At 35.7% G+C, this 19,363-nt stretch overlaps 1 protein-coding gene and 1 non-coding gene across 2 annotated transcripts in view; both read left to right on the top strand.

Annotated features, from left to right (window-relative positions):
• Positions 1–19,363, top strand: part of LOC120636972 (whirlin) — a 159,769-nt gene that overhangs the window by 74,766 nt on the left and 65,640 nt on the right. Inside the window, exons 8-14 of the mRNA XM_039908551.1 lie at positions 961–1,086; positions 3,996–4,162; positions 8,005–8,188; positions 10,313–10,423; positions 13,536–13,589; positions 14,746–14,837; positions 16,682–16,748. Coding sequence (XP_039764485.1) covers positions 961–1,086; positions 3,996–4,162; positions 8,005–8,188; positions 10,313–10,423; positions 13,536–13,589; positions 14,746–14,837; positions 16,682–16,748 — 801 coding nt within the window. The remainder of the gene's footprint in view (positions 1–960; positions 1,087–3,995; positions 4,163–8,004; positions 8,189–10,312; positions 10,424–13,535; positions 13,590–14,745; positions 14,838–16,681; positions 16,749–19,363) is intronic.
• On the top strand, positions 18,834–18,905 carry Trnap-cgg. Its single transcript has one exon. It is a non-coding gene; the product is annotated as a tRNA-Pro (tRNA).

Here is a 19,363-nt window from a genome sequence, read left to right on the forward strand (position 1 = left end):
AGCGGAGGAACTGTTCTAATTAGATACGAAATGTAGAAAGGCAAATAAGAAGAAAACACTAAAATTATTTAGGGTGTTAGTAGGTATGCTATTTCTAAACTGGTATTCACTAAACGCGTCGTTTTGGGGTTATGAAACAACCGCGCTGTCATCGATCCGTGACGTCATACCACCTTGCTAAGGGCACTGATTCATGTCTGGGTTTTGGTCACGCAAACTGGGTATGAAAGTGCTGTTTTTGAGCTTTGAGTCGGCTGAAGCTGGTATTGTTGTTGTTATATTACTTACTAATAAATTGAAGGGTTTCTGAGTAATGTTTTAAGTATTATGTTTATAGGAGTAGAAACACCTGGTTCATTTAATAAATTACAGAGAAGTTAGACAGTAGATAACATTTGGCGGCCATAATGTCGCTAATTTGTTTTAGCGCTCCCATTGCTTAGTATTTATTATCATAGTTTAATCGTACTCCAAGATAATATGTGGCACAATTTACTTATAACTGTTTTCTGATGCTACAGGCGTCAATTAGTTGTAAATGAATTAATATGTGCATTATATACCAACTGTTTATGTCTCTCTTTCAAATTGTGTTAGATTTATAAAAAAAACGGAAGTCAATTTATTGGTTTAAATTCTTTAGTGTGAAATAAACTAATCAAAATATTTTATTCTCTGACGCGAATAAGTTGGCAGTTATATATCGGTAGGTACTTAAATTTGCATGCCTATAGTATTTTATTTGGTAGGTACATAATATGTTTTCAGTGTTCTTTTGTGTAATAAAAGAGGTTTAATCGGATCGTAAAAGATTGTATATATATATATATATAGTAGATCCGAAATTATAATTATCAACCAAGACCCTATCTTAGTTGCAACGATGTCCGAAAGTTACGAGCTACCTCGTAAATTCATTAAATTTTGTGAGCCTTTACATAATTCCTTTTATTTACGCAGGTGGATCTTTGCATAGAACCGGGACAGTCGTTGGGGTTGATGATACGCGGAGGCCTGGAATACAACCTTGGTATCTACATAACTGGCGTGGATAAGGATTCAGTTGCGGATCGAGCAGGACTTATGGTACGTTCATTTGTTTTCGTTCATTCTTTTTTTTCAGATGTTCCAACTTTTAATATACCGCGAATAAATCACAATTTCCTTTGTCTCCTGTACCGTTACCAATAGCGTATAACAATTAACAGTCTACTGCTGGATTAAAGGCCTCTACCAACAGTTTATCCATAATCACCACAAATAGGCTTATTGGCTCGGGATGGGTTGGTGACCACAGTAGCACAGAGGTCGCAGTTGTATTCCCATAGTCGCCTCGTACGACTGCCGCGCGAAAAGAAGGGGTAGTGAAAAATGTAACGGCACCACCGTCCTTTAACATTATGAACATATTTTATTAATTCTATATGTAATTGATATATAATGTTTATAGTCTTACTTTTCGCGCGATTTGTGCAATACACGTAAACTATTAAATATCAAACGACAATTAAAAGTGTGACGTAATCATAATCAAGAAAAGATGAGAACAAGAAAAAACTCTTTGTTAAAACCTCTCTAAAATAGATCTGCAAGAGCAGGAACGGAAAACTTTAAAAACAAGTTAAGTAGTATAAAAGTAACTTAAGCTTTTTAATAATTAATTAACTTTCTTGACCATTATTCATTGTCATGAGTACGCATTGTGAAGTGCACGAATAAATTAAATTACGCCTCTTTACATAAAAACCAATTGTCACATCTTTGTAGCAGTCTAGAGTTTTATAAAAGCTTTACTCAGAAATGTTATTCTTCTGAACGAAGTGTAAAATTGGTTTATCTTTAAAATTACGGAATGCGAGAATTTGTAAAAAGTTTCGTGACTTCTGAGTGATTAATTATAAGGCAACAGTTCATAGGCACTTCGTCTGCGCTTATTTAGATTTTTTCACAAATCCGGAACCGTTGGTTTGGGGATAAATGACCGTGGTACTCTTCGTCCTTTCAACTAACTCTATGCCCAAAATCAAGTTGATTGGTAGCTTAGTTAGGATGCATTTATAATATTATTAGTTCGAACTAGAGATGCGGTAAAAGCAACGGTAGCTTTTGTATGTTCCGATATTAAAAAAAAATACAAAAAAGGGGGAGGAATCCTATTATTGTAGGCCTATCTTGTCATATTATTTTTTTCAAAAATGTTTGGATAATTGAAACTTTTTTTAATATTCTACTCACCAAGGGTAAAGATATTTTAAAGGACCTTTTCGAGAGTATATTCAAATGGAATAAAGAATAAGTAATCTGGCCTGGATACTGCGCATAATCTATAACTAAACTTGCACACTATTAATTTAGTAGAATGTAGTGATGCGCTCTTAACTGACTGTATTGTTTATTAAGATCTTGATATTGTACAAACATTGTTATAAATAAATGATTATTTTTCACAAACCGATGTAAATATACACATTTGTTTTTTATTTTTATATAATGTGTGTGAAAGATATAATTTATACAGAAATAATTAATAGGTAAATACAGTGGGTAGAAAGGTAGTTTTATAACATTTTGTAGTGCGACCCAAGAGGAACCCTAAAACAAAATGAACATCGAAACACAGCTTGGATCTTGGAGCTCGTTAGAAAGGGATAGAGTTTCCTTCATCCCTCATCTTAAACTGGGTCAGTGAGACAGTAAAGGTCATTGAGAGTTCGATAGCTGCAAAATAAGCTGAAATTTTCTTTTATTTCTCACATAGTATCTCGAATATCATGATGTAGCAATGAAAATGTTTAGTATCGATGAATTTATATATTTATTAGTTTCTCATTGGCTCGGGTATGTAAACCAACATTATGCTGTCGGATCTTACGTAATATATAAGATCAGAAATCAGTTATATGATCAGTACTATTGAATTACAAAAGACATACCTAACCAAGAAACATCACACTACTTTACTACATCGTAAAAATAATGCAGGGCTGTCAGGGATGATATAACTAAACCGAACACTAACCAATTCATTAACAAGTTCGTTATTTTAGGACACTTACCGTATTCAAGCTAGAGGCATTACGAATAACCCTTAATTGAAAAAATTGAATGCGCCGACTCAACGATACGCCCCTGTCTATAATTTCTATGTAGCAGAGCCATAACACGACATAATTAGATTATAAAACTGCCGCATTACTAACGAATGGATACAAAATCATAGTATGGCCACAATTGCATACGAAGAAAATCGCAAAAGTATCTACCTACTTGTATACACGTATCAATACATTCGATCTTTTCCTTCGTATACCGTTACGTACTTGTATGCCAGGAAAGAGGTGTAAGGGAAGATTTATGTGTTTGGATTCAAGACTCGCTCCACTGGCCGTGCACGTTTAAAATTTATTGCTCCTTTTAGAAATTTAGACTGACTCAACATTTTTCGTTTATATTTTTCGCTTGCAGAATTAACTAACGAGGTATCAAATTGTTCTAAGGCGCGGTCTTTATTTAGTTCTCTATTGTAGCTATTATAATTTGTAAAAGAGACTTTTGAGTAATTTGTATTCACTTCATTTGTAAAATGCACTGTAGTTTTAATGAATAAATCACAAAATAATGCTCTACTTTTATGGCTTTACATAGCTCTCTCTGATGGGGTAATCGATGAATAAATTATTACTTTTACTCATAATAACTTACATAGTGGGCTTGTATAAAACAATGTAAGCTTAAGTATCCTTAGATTGTGTAAAAGTACTGAGAATATGTTTTAAATAGAATTCTGAAAACGATTTCAAATAGTCAACAGTTCTGTGTATGTCTGTGTTTTTTACTAATTGGGATTTCTTGAATGCTTTGGAAATTCCGACTTTTGGCATAGTCAGCAATCAGCACCATAGATATTGTTGAAGAGAGGTGCGGTGCAGAGTCAACTTTTAAACTTTCTCGTCACCTGCTTTAATTCAGTAGTGATATGTTTAATTTGTTGTCAGGTGGGCGATCAAATCCTGGAAGTGAATGGACAGTCGTTCGTAGACGTGACACACGACGAGGCAGTTGCGCAGCTCAAATATCACAAAAGGATGTCACTCCTCGTGAGAGACGTCGGCAAAGTGCCCCATGCGTGTACGGCGTATGGGGAACGTGAAGCTATACCAAGGTAAATATAGTATGATTCGTTCATTAGAAAGATTATGTAAGTTAGGTATGTCCAATTTCGATAAATAGGTTAACCAACTGGGAAACTCCGTGACATCTTTTCATCAGTGTCTGAAGACCGGCAAGCGGCCCAGGACCGTGGATTGTGGAACTTCCAACATAAGACCTACGAGTATGTCCAGCAGTGGACGTCAATTGGTTGAAATGATGATACCGCCACTTGTCGGTTGCCAGAGTGTCGTTGGTTAGACGGCAGGATGCACTATGGGCAGGTGAAGTTGGCAATTTGGGAGGCTGACTGGAACTAGTCCCCCCCTTACACCCCCTGTAACATACTTGGCACTAAATTCAGTGAACTGAATTTTCTCTGACATATACCTACGTATACAAAACGAATATATACCTCAGAATAGCAGTTATAATCTGTAATGATTGAAGAACATGCAATTTGCGGTTATCCCTAAGAATTATAGTAAAAAAAATAAGGTATTTCAGGAAAAAATTGGGTTGCCCGCTCAGTTAATTTCGGGCGCTGGTGATTGCCTTTGCGTATCTTCCGACGTCGTTTCAAGAGTGTCTGGCGATTTCTAAAAAATAAATTTTATGAAACCGAATGGTTTCATCAAATTTATTACGGTATCTAAATTTTACGGAAAGTTTTTTGCGACAGGTACGTTGCTGACGAAATCAGGATATCAGGATCCCAAGATAATCCCTAGACCTCTATTTCTTTACCCATAACGGAAATGAGATAGCGTTTTACGGGTATGGATTGAAACATGTGTTTGTTAGTTTGTGTGTTTATGTGTCAAAATCGGTTGATTTGTTGATAAGTAAAAGCGTGGAGGAAATAAAACAATGAAACAAAATTTCGTATTTATTATATTAGTTAGGGTTACCAGCCAATCCACTAAGCCGGATAAGTGCGGATTGATAGACTTTACACTCCTTTGAGCAAATTATAGAGTACTCTCAGGGATGCAGGTTACCTCACGATATTTTACTTCACTGGTAAAGTAAACGATATTATCTATACTTATAATAAAACTGTAACTGGAAGATTTCTGTATATTTAATATATTTCGAAAATTTTGACCGGGGGATGCTTTATAATCGATACCGAGTTCAAAACCGATTTTTATTTATATTTTTTGTCTCTCTGTCTGTCTGTCTGTCCGGGCATCACGTGAAAACTACTAAACGGATTTAAATAGAATTTGGTATAGTGGTAGCTGATATTCCGGGTCAACATATAGGATACTTTTTATCCCGATAAACAATAAGTTTCCTCCGGGAAATGGGATGAAATTTTTTATCAATTTTACTTCATAGCTCCTTTAAATTTGAACCAATTTTAAACATTCTTTTTTTATTTCAAAGTGAATAGTATCAAGCATGTTTTGTCTTATTTTAATGAAGATCTGATGAATATTGTCGGAGATAAAGGACATAACTCTTCACAAATAAGCAAGTCGCAAGGCATATGAGACAACGATCGAATGCATGCGTACCATCCTACTAATATTAAAAATGCGAAAGTTTGTGAGGATGTATGTATGTACGTATCAACGAAAATAATGACAACTTACTACCTCAGTAAATATCGTACACAACGTACTACCGTACGTAACGTACTATCTCTCGTACTACTCGTAGGTACAAAGCTAGCCCCGATGATTATTATGTTAGCTTCCCGATTGACTCATACGCGGATGAAGACGCGAGGATCGACTAGTCTATACTAAAAATACAGCTGACTTTTTTACAAGTATAGATAGGTGGATAGATAAATCATGCGAGTAGACTAATCAATATACCTACCAAATATTAACATAGTGTTATGTTATAAGAGTTATATTTACTAGAGTCATAAGCGGGCTCATAAGCTCATAAGTCTCGAATGTTATACATGACGTTTATTCGGCCTCGGACGTTACCTTAAAGGCTTTGATGTTCCACCCGGTATCGTACTGGCGGAATCACTTTACATAATGTTGGACGTAAAGACCGTACGTAAGCAACCACTTGTTACGTATACGAACTCAAACTGGAAGTCAAAATATTCTGTAAAGAGGCACCAGACTGTTTGATTTCGAAATTCTTACCAAAGACGTCCAGGAGTGACAGTCCATCGGTTGAAATGATGATGATCATCGCTGAGAGTAACTTAGTGTGGATTTTTTCTTTTCGGTTACTCACTATCGTCATACCAACCGATGGACGATCACTCCTGGACGACTTTGGAATTTCGACATCAAACCGTCTGGTCACCGGCCTCTTTTGATGTCGTCTGTACACTTAGTGAGGTGACGCATCGTATTCTGGTAGTGTGGCCACTCCAGCATCTTGGAATCCCAACGTTTAGCTTTTCTTCGGAATCTAAGCTGTGAATCCTTTCCTTTTCCTACCAACATTCAGCTTCTTGATACCACTATGTATTATTTTTTATGACGATGTTTGATTTGATTTTTATTACTATCAGTCTTATTTTATTAGGCACCAATTAAGAACACAGAAAATGATTACTCTGTTTTATATGAGTGGCTCAGTAAATATATTTAATGTGCAGCCAACTGAGTTTGTGAATTAGGATAATGTACGGAAAAAGTTTAACTATAAAAGTAGTCTCTAATGTCTGAGTCAGTATCTTCTTTAACATATTTAATGTCGCACTTACGAATTAAGAAATTTGTCATGGCGCCCGCACCCTAACCTAGCTAGCTAAAATAGGTACTTGTTAGTTAGGCAGATAGGCGCAACAAATAAATAATCCTAAATAATAATAAATAATTGCGACTGCCGATTGGCGCAGTGGGCAGCGACCCTGCTTTATGAGTCCAAGGCCGTGGGTTCGATTCCCACAACTGGAAAAAAAATTTGTGTGATGAACATGAATGTTTTTCAGTGTCTGGGTATTTATATGTATATGATAAGTATTTATGTATGTTATTCATAAAAATATTCATCAATTAGTACCCATAACACAAGCTACGCTTACTTTGGGGTTAGATGGTGATGTGTGTAGTATATTTATAAAAGATTCTCATAATGAAACTAATAAAACCGTATTAAATAATAAACATTAACAAAGAATTAAGAAAAATAAAACTATCCCAACATGCGACAATGGGATGGCTGAGCCTGGTGATCCACACATTTTTTCTGGACAAGCCGTGACACCGCTACACTAAGACTATCATAAAATTGCGCAGCCGGGGAAGTTATAATTTCTGATTAGGTTTGGATGTCCAAAATTGCAATACCATCAATAATAATATATTATTTGTTATTATAACAGCAATTATGGACGTCTGCAGATTTACCGCCGTTCAAATGAGATTTAGTTGCGGCTAGCAACTAAATCCTATTTGAACGGCGTTAATGCCATCTGCGCGTAGATGCCATGTACCTGTAGATCTGTCATAAAATTACTGTACCGTAGTGTTTTAGGTACCTATCTTTCAGTGTTACCACCGAATCAGCATTCTTGTCACATGTGCCATTGTTAGCCAACACTTACCTTTAATAATAATAATAATAATATTTATTTGCAAGAACGTTTGTACAATATCAAGATGTTGGTAAACTGACTATACAGTTTAGAGAGCATAACATTCTACTAAGTTAATGGTGTGCAAATTTGGTTCATGGATATTAAAAAATTAAAAGTGACAGTGAATAAATAAATGAATAACCAATCGAATAAAATGTTACACAATTTACATTTAAAATTTTTCAGTTTATAATAAATATTCTTTAACATCATAATAACATTTTTCGAGAAGCATTTTACTTAATTTTAGATAATAAAACACACAGTTCATTGGATTTAATTGTTCACAGGGTAAGCGGCTGGGGGAAAAGAAGAGGTGCGGCAGCGACGGCCGTTGAGCAGAAAGCCAAATCGTTGCTGCCGCAGAGCGACATACCAGCTCTCGCTTACTATATGGAGGAATATGCGGCGAGAAGGCTCACTCCTGATGCCTTTCTCACCGTACTGCGCGATCTACTAGATACCCAACAGAAAGTAAGCATTATTTTCACTGTAGCTCTTGAAGTTCTTGTTTGTGCTACGTGTTTTTTTTTTATTAACGATAGGCCAGCGCTTGACGACAATCATGCCCGTTAGAAAGCAATGATGAGGTCTAGGTTGGAGCACGCTCGCTTAGAAAAAGCCTATTCACTCTAGCCTTGAAGGTACTCAAATTATACGTGGCAGGAAACACAGTTGCCGGGATGGCGTTCCACATCTTAGCGGTACGTATCAGAAACGTGGTAACTCTTCTTTTATGCTCTTGTGCATTCAAGTATCTAGATGTTAACCAAAATCTGATACTAGTAGAAAAATAAATATGACCATCCTGTTACATCAACAGAAATAAGCAAACGAAATAACGTCTTAAAAAATTAGTAAAATATGCTAATGCTATTCAAGTGCCCCGGTATTACATTAATCTCATTTATGAATTGTAAGTGAACCCCATTTATCCCCAATTACGGCTATTTGGCATCATAAACATTCTGTATTCGCGATTAAAATAATTACGCCCACAATTGAGCCATTACTGTGAGACTGAGTCATAAACAGTACTACTCGCAGGTGGTTTTGAGTTGTTAATGTTATTAATTTATCGTGACAAGTTAGCAGTGGTTCCAATAACCCATTACCCCAAGTCATTGGTTCCTTTTGCCTCACTACGGCGATAAAGTTAATGTGTCAAATATCCACTAGGAGTAAAAAAAAAAATGGTATAAAAAGTATAAAGAAAATAATAAAAATATGTTCGATTTAAGGTATAAGAGCAAAAAGCCTTTGGTTTTGGGTAGGTTCTGATTTGTAATAGTTACACGGAGAGAATTGGATTGACTATGCAATTTGAGCGGTAAAAAGTGACGTTTAATACAGAAAAGACTAACCGCAAAAATCCTCGTAATATTTTAAATTGTTTAATTTTCGAACTCATAATACGTTTACCCAAAATAGGAATATATGGTTTTCAGGGTATTTGTATTTTGTAAGTTTATTTTATCATTATCTACCCGTTAACGGTCCTCTACTATAGCGTCTATAGGGCACGGTTCTCCTCTCAGAATGAGAAGGGCTAAGGTTCCCCACGCTGTTCTCCCACCACGCTTGCAAGGTGCGGATTTATATACTTTACCTTCCTTTGAGAGCATTATGGAGAAATTTCAGGCATGCATGTTTCCTGGCAATGGTTACCTTCGCTTATAACGCAAGTTATATTAAATTGTTTCAAATCCACATAACTCCACAAAATTAGCGACTTGACAGGATGTGTTTTTTAATTTTTACTCGTTTTCGGGAAATTCGAAATTCAAATTCATTTATTTCAAGTAGGCCTACTTTATAAGCACTTTTGAAACGTCAAGTGTATGTTTGTGTGACTCTACCACCGGTTCGGAATGCAGATTCTACCGAGAAGAGCCGGCAAGAAACTCAGTAGTTACTCTTTTCCAACATCAACATTTACAATCATTTTGCTATCTTGCGGGAGATGAGAGCGAGGCTGGCTGCTTCCATTCTACCTTGTCATTGAGGAATTCATCAAATATATAGTAACCACGCTGTACTAGATGCGTTTTTACACATTTTTAAAATATATGCATGCATAATAGGTAGTTAGTTTGCAATAAAGATGAGTCAGTCACATAAGAAGGGAATAAGAAATATATTAGTTACTCGGGGAGGCCTAGTAAATGCCTAAGTACACGCCTAGAACTGCACGGCAGGGGTTATGATTAAATATTATTCATCGTCATCATCATTAACGAATTATCAGTCCACTACCCACGGGTCACCTCTCAGAAAAAGGCTTAGGCCGCTCATCACGCTGGCCAAGTGCGGATTAGAGGACGGCACACGTCTTTGAGAATATTATGGAGAACTCTCAGGCATGTAGGTTCCCTCACGATGTTTTTCCTTCACCATTAAAGCAAGTGATATTGAATTTCTAAAACGGACATGATTTCAAAAGTTAGAGGTGGGGTTCTAGCTCGCCCTCCTGAATGTAAAGCCGAAGTCCCACCCACTAGGCTATCACTGCTGTAATGCGCTTAAATACGATTAACTTAATAATAAACCCAAATAAAAGTTAGCGTACCTTGTTTAAATATGTATGTTTGTTCGCAGTATTCGCTTTTAACGGAAATCCGAGAGTTCATGCTTCCGGAGGACCGGCCGCGCTTCGACGAACTTGTCTACCGCCGCCCGGAGGAGGGAGCGGAACATCATAATATAAAGGTACATATATATTATTTTACTTAGTTGAAACAAGGAAGGGCTTTATTATTCAAGAGTTTTCAAACAATAGGACGAGTGGTTTACCCGCTTACCTGTACCCTTAAGCTTTTCCCACACTTAGACGGTCCCTACGAAGTGACTTACATTGTTGCCGTGGCTTGTCGCGGTCTACTTGCACAGGTCTATCATTGACTGGTGTCGTTTTAAATCTAACTACTCTTGAAATTATGTTTTTATTTAGAAAGCGAGGCCTTGATTCTGCTACCTTTATGTGAAGCTGATAATAAATTAGTTAAAAATAATTAACAAACGCTGTTGGGCAGTGGACTTAAAAAGTAGTCGCCGCCTGTCGCTCGGCCTACTTCTCCGTGTACCTCCGTTCACAACTGACTGCGACGGCAACCGCCTCCGCCTCAGTGCGGCGAAAATAAAAAAAATCCTTTATAAAAGATCAGTTCACTCGCAATCGGACAGTCATTTTTGAGTATCAAACTTTGTGACGTCATAGCAAAGGAATATATTTTTATTTTTATAAAGCTCAATATTTTTGCACGATTCCACAGCCAACGTATTTGGCAGATCGTTTTAAAAATTAAAAATTAGTAACAAGTATAGAATTTGAGAAACTAAACGAGTTAAACTAGGTAAATTTTACTCAGGCTTTCAAGTGTTCTGATACTCACAAATGACTCGACTGTCGGAGTGAACATATTATGCCCACCAAGGATACTTTTTACCAAAATTAACGAAAACAACACTTAAATAAGCAATGAGTCGAACGATAAAATGCATACGTACGTAGACAGAACACGCACAAAGGAAAAATAAAATATTATTGGACTGTTATTGACGAAAAAGCAAATTATATACGCAATGTTAATCTTATTTTAACACTTTATATTATTAAAGCAGATTGTTCTTGTGTCATACACTTCTACGTCGAGTGTACATAATAATTCATTATTGTGTGAAAACAATTATAACAGGTTTCGTGGAGTACACAATCTCCGATTTTATTTTCCTTTTAATCTGTCCATTTTGACTACCACAAGATAATTATTATTATTCAAATTTACAAATTCTGTTATATCCATCCTCGAAATTTATATAAAAGATAAAAAAAAATCTGCCAATGTTTATTATGAAAATATAAGTTTTCAGAGATTTCTTTTTTCTTAAAAGAGTTTAATTAGACCTGTTCGTTAAGCCAAATCTACCTTCTGCCTGCGGCTCTAATTATAACTGTGGACTCATAGAAATTTACATAAATGCAGCTGAGATTTTCTGCACCTTTTATTTTCCCACTTTTAGTACCTACTGCTATTGTGATAAATCTTGCACGTAGAAAAATCAACATTCAACTCGCTTTAATTAAACGCAAGAGCCCCGCAACATTGTTAAAGTTCTCTCATATCTTTACAACCACACCACGCAGAAAATGTCTTATTTTTTCAAGCGGAAAATGGGAAGGCTATGCGTATCTAAATTGTAATAAATATTTTCATTTGATACTTTAATGCTTACTCTATTCAGCAAAATATGTTTTAATTTTAAACAGTTTAATAAATTTAATCAAAGACCTTCATTTTGTTTCTGACTAAATGTTAACACCGTTGCAGTTTATTTTCAAATTTTTTAAATTCATAAATTATTATTATTATTTTTTAATTAGGCTTACACTTAAAACAAACCTATTTATACAAATGAATGTAACTAAAGTGACAGTCCATTCAAATTTTTTATAAAACTAGCTCAAATCATCATAAAAATGTCAAAACCCAAACACAAAGATTTCAGAAATCTTCTGAAATCTTTGCCTGTGATTTTGTCACGGCTGATTTCCGGAACAGCTGAATCGATTTCGACGGGATTTTCACATGCAAATAGAAGGCTTTCTAATTAATGTTCTGGACTTCTTTACATTGCGAAGAAAACAGAAGATCTGTAAGAACAAAGAGGTGCGCCAGTAATTAATTGAATTGGTAAACAATGAAATTGCCGCGGCAAGATAAACGATAAAATGTAACTCTGTACAATTAAATTGATGTATCTCATTTATCACGTTTTTTCCATTACACTGTCTCTAGTGACGCTGGCTTTAACTGAGATCCCAGATGACATAATTAATATTGTAATCGGGCATTAACTGCATCATTACATACATCGATAATTTAATACTAAATTGATATCATCAGTACGGGTATTATTAAATGTTTAATCTCGGAGAAGTGAATCTCAAATTGAGCGTATTGAGTTTGACTATCGAGTCCGTTGTCATTTATTTATAAACGGAATCTTGAGTGGGAGTTATCAAATTCTAAACCTTTGAGCGGGTAAGTAGAGTTGCTGCTTGTAGTTCTCAGTGCATACAACGGGTTTTTCGCGCCACCCGCTCGACAATTTCTTATTACAAGACGTGTAATCTTAGGTAAACTGCGTCAGTGAAGCCGATAGCAACTGTTACTTAACCCGAGAAACTATTCAAATAGAAGTAATGCTAACATCGTCTCGGGCGTTCCTAAACACATCAGTACAATTTATTCTAGATGCACCTCTCTCGCTATGTTCGGGAATTAATCCATAATCTATCCTTACGCTTGAGATTAGCGTAATACATTGCATTATCCCATGTCACACAATCTAATATTATCATCCTTATCCCAAATAAGTTTAACAGCTAATAATTTTGTATACTTAGTCAAAATCCAAGGCAGCGTCCGCAGTGGTGACATATTTACGATCTATACCAAGACGCATTAGTTTAAGCAAGTCTTGGGATTGTTAGCAAGTACGACAAAAACTCGCATATGTCAGCGGTCGTCTGCTGGGCATGTAGTTTTAAACATGCCTTTAGACTATTTCGCAACACAAAAAGAACAGATTTATTTAGACTCCTAGTATAGACTGAGACTAAAGTACAAGAGTACACACTCAAGGCTTACAATTCACTCTACAGTAGACACAAAAGATCCAGGCACACTTATAACACCCATCAAGACGTCAAGAGGTTGTATTTTCTATGATTAGAACCACAAACACGTCCGACACGATTTAGCGTCGTGTCGGTGTTGCACATGCGGGCATAAAGCACTGAGGCTTTGAATTTTTATAGCGCGGCGAGCGTCACATGCTGCCTTCAACTACAATGCACGAACTCCACGACCCGGTGAGTGCTGCTTTTTGATTGGTTGTTTGTGTGTTACGGTGTTGCATGCAGATGACGTAGCGTGATACTATGCAATGATCACTTTCTTGTATTTTAGCTGTATCGAATAAAGGGCGATTGTTGAAACATGCAAAAAAAATCATATTAAAAAGACCAAAGTAACCATCGACCAGTCCGAGACACGTGCGTTAGTAAAGGATTTGTGCGTTCGCAAACGTGACTACGTTTTCGATTTACAGCAACGTCAAAGCAAAATGGACTTAATGGCACCCATTTTCGCGGCGTAAATCATGTAATTCTATTTATAATATTACAAAGCGGTGAGTTTGAGCTTAAAAACAAGCTGTATAAATCCCATTTTACTGACTTAGCTTACAAATCTTATACTAAGGGTAACTGACCCTTTGCGAATCAAAACCTAGTCATCTGAAATACTGGCGATTTCTCACATACATAGAAGATAGTGCGGTTTCGACAATGTCTTCAATTACAAATAATTTTTTAAATTATTTTTAAGTGATTTTAAATATAACGTTTTTTACGAGACAGACCTGTATTTTAGAAATAAAATTTATCACATAACTGTGTGTATGTAGGTTGTTTAACCAAAACAAAAATTCGAATTAAAACAATTAAATGAAAGTGTTTTTGCATCGTATCGGGTTACTGAAGTGTTGTTTCAGCATTATGTTAGATGTTTAAATTATGTTGCTAATGAAGCATATTTGATGTTATTACTGACCGTTGTTTTTGCTTTAGAGTTCAGACGATAGACCTTATGGATCAAGTGTTTACCTCCAGAGTAGAACTTAAAAGATGTAGGTGTATTTACAAAATTAAAGCTGTAGACTATTTTATAGATCAGTTCCTGTGCCAATTATGATGTATTACTTAATTACACATTAGGTACATATTCTTCGTTATTTTTCTTCATTAATAGCGTTTATAACTATTTAGGTTACTTCTTAAAGTAAATATCTGTTTCTATGAAATTAGATATTTATTACAGGTTTCGAAGAGCTATGTATCCGAATTTCTACGGATTTCAACTATTCATTACTTCAGCAGTAGGAGCGAAAGTGATTTGTTCATGTTACGGAAAACTTTGCGTATTATTAAATATACTTTATAAAAAGGGTAGAGATTGTTTTTGTAGGAGGTGCCAGCAGAAGTGCCTCTCGTGGTCGACCATCGCTCGCCTTCTGAGGACTCTGGCTTGGGTCTTCCGCCCCTCGACCAAGCTTACAGGTGACTGAAAACATGGAAAACTACAATTAAGTTCACGAAGAATTGGAAATAAAAACAGCCAATTTAACAGGAAACTCGATTCCTACACTACACTACGGTTATTTGAGATGCACTTAAGCTTAGGGATAGAGGATCTTGTGATCGCACTTGAACGTGATTTAAGATTGGATATAAGTAGGGGCTAAGTGCCCGAGAAAGTGGATAAGTCCTCGACAAACATTTCCTCTTATCCGCACTTTTGAATAAAAATATCGTTTTTATTTAAAACTGACTGGCTTACTTCTCGTGTAGAACACTTATTGGCTTAAAACCAGTACTTCTAGTTGTATTCAACATCCGAAATGGAATAGATTGTTTTATAGCAACATAAACGTGTAGGTTTATTGTCACAGACGGTTTTATACGGTTATCCTGCATCCGTAAGGGTTCTTTTGTATTAACTGCCCGTAAACTCGTTACTCAATCGGCGATTAAATGTCACAATAGGACCACTAATACCGTTTCATTGTTCTTAGTCGTTTTGAGTCCTTTGGCTCCACGCTTTCGATCATAAAACTGTTACTAAACAATTTAAAACCTTTAAATTTACAATAAAATGTTCTAATTTAAACCTGCATTTGAAATAAAGCAATTCAAATATCTGTGGATTTTAAAACTAAAAGTGCAATCTTTTTTAGATTTTTAAATAAAAAGGGTATTTCACTCGTGTCTAAATGTTTTACGTTAATTCTCGTAAAAATCCTTAATGAAATTGAATTGATAAAATTGCAGAATAGAAAATTACACTTAAAAGGTAATGGAAGTAACTATCTACTAAAGACATTGTAGTTAACGTTGCTTACGTCATAAATTAGTGGTACTCTGTTTAATCAGCAGAATTAACTTTGTACTAGGTGCATTGCAGCATTTAGATTACGTTTTGACTATTCGTCATAACATAATAGATAAATAACTTTTAGTGTAATAGTTTTAAGTAACCTATTATTAAGTGGCGTGCACAGGACGTCCGACAAGCTCATCTTTGGGTACTGACATTTTGGCATTGACATTTTTTGCGCACGAAGTGCGTTTTATAACTGTTACCACCTTTTCATACAAAGACTATAAGGTTTAACGTGTTAAACTGTTGTTTATATAATGGCTAATTAGTACCCGTAAACAGCATGTGAAAAGGACTTAACCATTGTTCTTTTCCAGTGCGACTACAAAATTAATAGTCCGGCCGCTGAATGAATGCTTTCCTAATATCTGTCAGTCGGTTAAATAAAACAATGTTAAACAGTTGACTAAACTTTATATATTTTAGGAAATATTGTTTTTTTGTTGAATTTAGCACTAAATGATAAGTTTTCTGTGCGTTGATACCTATTTGTATAGTTTTATGGATATAATCATTCGTTAAAAAGCCAAAACAATAAAGAAATATATTTTTACAATGAATTCAATATCATCCACATGTTCCATTTAATCACAACCTGTCAGGAACGCATTCTTTCAAAGGTAGAAATGAGGACAAAATGTGTCTGTTTGTTAGGTTACTTGTTTGTTTTCATTGTAACCTATGTTCAGCTCAACCTTTAAGTCGGACATTATATAACCAATAAACGATGCTTTTAATCCCGGAAATATCATAAATTCACAATGCCACTTAACGTGCTTAGTGAAATTGTAATGTAACTAAAATTTACCTATAATTTTGTATGAACTGTAGAAAATATTACTAGTGAAATAATTGTAATTTCACGGCTTTTACAATAACCCTACGACGCGTAATATGAAGTGCACGCCATTGTTATTTTAGGCACATAGATATAAGGTGTATGACAGAGTGTTGTGTGGGGCAGGAGCGGGCGACCGTGGCGCGCCGGAGAGCCGCATCCGCCTGACGAGGACCTGGATCCCCCGCCCGAGGTGATTTTGCCAGAATTACCTTGTACACCTAACATTCTTTGTCACTAAAGATTTTATACTAAGATTTTCGTTTCGAATCAACATTTCTTAAAAACAGTTAAACGGGTACATACCACGATAACCACCAATCTGAACTTGGCCAGTTATGACCTAAATGTTTGTCTTTATGAGAGGAGATACACAGAAGATTACGTATCTCACAACGGGCTTGCGACCGGCGTAAATCTTACAATATTTGCTGCCAACCGTCACCTTTTAAATGCAAAAAAGTACAACACTGACGTTTGACAGCAAATATTTCGAGATTTACGTCTGTCGCAAGCCTTTCGTGAGATAGTTAATCACCCTGCCGTGCCCTGTAGTGGTAATGTGTTTATACGATGATGATAATGACACGTTATAATAATTTGAAGTTTGAAAAATCCGATCGCGTTTTAAATTAGTGAATGTGTGAAATCCAGTGGTAGAATTATGCAAAACAAGAAAGCATCGTACAACTTCTCAATTTGAAAGTGACTTCAGTGAAGTATATCGAACAGTTCGTGAAATACCAACAAAAAGAACACGAAAGTGGGTGGTACAATGGTGCCCGTGACGTGCAGCTTGACGTCAGTTATCTCGTGACCGATCCATGTCCAAACGAACACATAAAATTTACCAAATAATACAGATAAAGTCTGTGATTTCCACACTAGGATTCCCTGTGTCCTGGAAATCACTGGGTCGAAATATCGATAAATGTCAAAATATTATCGTGGTATGAACCGGTTTAACTATTTTTAAGGAATTCTGTGTCACGTTCACCTCTCTGTATTGTATCTACTTTCCTGGGTGTCACTTGCAACATTTAAGTGTCACAATGGGCCACTAGCCACAACCTCAAAACGCCACCACCGGCATATTTTCTGTAGTGAGCAGTAGCGACGATTTGTAGCGTGGGTGGCTACCGGTGTCAACCGTGGTCGGCTAATCCATATAAAATGTATGAAAAGGTCAGAAAATATGCCGGGGGCGGCGATTTGTAGTTGTGGTTGCCCGTGTGCAGGGACACTTACCTTTAAAGGTGCGTCCGCGAGCATAACGCTATTATACGCTTGCCATTTTATGTAAGATTATCTCCATGCTATATTAAAATAAATAACAAATTGAAAAAACATTCGATTTTGCAATATGTTGTCTTTATATTTATGGTTGCTAGGTACCAATATTTCTTTTAATTAAGTAAACGTTCCGTATTTTTTTCAATCAATTATATGCAATAACTAATAAATTAATTTGAAATAAACACAAAAAAAATAGTTGATTATTGATAAAATAACATTATTCTCGCTTTTTTTTTCAAAACATAAGTACGCGATTATATAAATATTTTTGAGAATTCCCTATTGCGCGTAATAGGAATGACGGAATGTTTAATATTATTTGCTCGAGGGCGCGCCTGACTTGCTTGATGCTCGAATTAGAAAAGCTCTTACGTAATAAATAAAAGCAAGAAGATTACCAACGCTCTGCAAAAGCGGCTCTTGCATATTTTTCTATCATATCCATTTACAGTAGGTAAGTGGCACAAGAACATTTTCTCATCTGAACTCTGTAACTACTAAGTGTTTAAGTTAAGACGAGTGGCACCTCGGCACTACCACTGAATTTCTGTAATACACTTTTCTTTGCATGTATCTTTAACGGCTCGATGTAGTACTCTACTTCACTGAACTTAGTATAGTGGCCGTTATTTCCATTTACAGAGAGACTAAAAGAGGTAAATCTGGCAAAATTAATAAACATTACTAATACATTGGCTCTGTTATTAGCGTCTAGAATCGGCAATAGCGGCCAATGATTTTTCGATTACTTCTACTCTCCTCTTCGTCTACTACTTAAAAATTAAAAACTTTACAGTCCTCATTGCTGTGATATATTTCCTACAACCTACACTACTAGTAATTCGGAGCTCTAACATTTTTGTCACAAAATAAAGATTAAATTAAATGTGCTTTGATTTTTCCTTTTATAACGTTATATTTGAATGAGCACTGGCATATCGTAACTTCTTTACACATTATTAGATTCACCCCATGCAATATCGGCTCGTTGGTCTAGGGGTATGATTCTCGCTTCGGGTGCGAGAGGTCCCGGGTTCAAATCCCGGACGAGCCCGAGATTTATTTTAATTAATTGTTTTCAATAAACGCATTTTATATTTTTATATTATTTTTCTATGGCTAAATGTTTGTGGTACAATATATTAAAATCTTTACTTTTATAGAATATAGTAAAGTAAATTGTGAGTTTGCAGGGCTTTAGGCGATATGTTATATTCATTATAGAATATTTAATTGGTGGATTAAATAAGTATAATAAAGTTAAACTTTTAAACATTTAAGCTGAACCTAAAATATAGAAGCTGCGCTGCTAAACTAAGCCTGCAATTAGAAAATAACAGGTTACACATTTACTTAAAAAGGGATTTACGCAAATATTAAGTGTAATCTAGACAACGATTTACATGTGGATCTAGAGCATTGGTTAACATTAATTGAGTAATGTATACATTACTCAGCAAGATTCTCACGTTACTTATGTGTCTACGCTACCATTTTTTATTCCAAGTATTG

This window comes from Pararge aegeria, chromosome 3 (assembly GCF_905163445.1).
Source record: "Pararge aegeria chromosome 3, ilParAegt1.1, whole genome shotgun sequence".
Taxonomy (NCBI): domain Eukaryota; kingdom Metazoa; phylum Arthropoda; class Insecta; order Lepidoptera; family Nymphalidae; genus Pararge; species Pararge aegeria.